Source organism: Plectropomus leopardus, unplaced genomic scaffold (genome assembly GCF_008729295.1).
Source record: "Plectropomus leopardus isolate mb unplaced genomic scaffold, YSFRI_Pleo_2.0 unplaced_scaffold73343, whole genome shotgun sequence".
In the NCBI taxonomy this organism is placed as follows: domain Eukaryota; kingdom Metazoa; phylum Chordata; class Actinopteri; order Perciformes; family Serranidae; genus Plectropomus; species Plectropomus leopardus.
In genome coordinates this window covers 1-744 of record NW_024680744.1, presented here as the reverse complement: position 1 = coordinate 744, position 744 = coordinate 1, and the positions used below count along the sequence as shown (strand labels likewise).

Here is a 744-nt window from a genome sequence, read left to right as displayed (position 1 = left end):
CACCTACACCTGCCCTGACTGCCCATCTGAAGTATAAAGTACCATGTGTATTGCAGTAAAAGTACTTTGATGGGTCAAAAAAGATTTTTATTCAACATTAAAGTCATAAAAAGAACAAAACGATGGTTTCTGATCAGCTGATTCTGTGATGTCAGAGGGGGCGTGTCCTCTTGGAGGTGGGACTCAGGGCCTTGAGGACAGCGGCGGGCCGCTTCAGCTCCTTCATCACCTGCAGAGCAAGCGCTTTGATGGGCGGCGTGCACACCGGGAACCCGTGGGGCCCCGAGGAGGGAGGAGGGGGCCCCCGCCGATCCCGCGGCTCGCCATCTGTCTCCACCTCTGCTTTGCTGCGGTGAAACAGTGATTCCCTGCGGCGCGTGCACGGGCTCGCAACCAGCACAGCATGGAAGCCGTAGGGCGTGGTCACCTTCCCCACGTGCGGCAACGACATGGCGGCGCGCGTCGTCACATCCGTGTCCGCGTCCTCTGCGGCAGAGCGCTGAGGAGATCTGAGCCGTGGCAGGCGGAGCAGGAGGCGGGGGGATGGTACAGGGCTGGGCGGGGCGTCTGGAGGACTCCGCCCCACAGCATCCTCCTCAAGGTCTGACAGCAGTCTCACCTGGTCCTCGAGGCCCCCAGGGGCCTGCGGAGGGAGGAGGAGCAGTGGGCTGCGGGACGGGACGACAAAGGACGGGACCCGCTGAGGAGTCAGAACCAGAGAGCGCAGAGAAGACATGATGAGGA

General features: G+C 61.4%; 1 protein-coding gene across 1 annotated transcript; it reads right to left on the bottom strand.

Annotated features, from left to right (window-relative positions):
- Positions 1-15: 15 nt before the first annotated feature.
- Positions 16-738, bottom strand: LOC121940067 (C2 calcium-dependent domain-containing protein 4C-like). Its single transcript, XM_042482935.1, has one exon. The coding sequence runs from the start codon at positions 734-736 to the stop codon at positions 152-154; it is 585 nt and encodes a 194-aa protein (XP_042338869.1). The 5' UTR covers positions 737-738; the 3' UTR covers positions 16-151.
- Between the last annotated feature and the right edge of the window lie 6 nt (positions 739-744).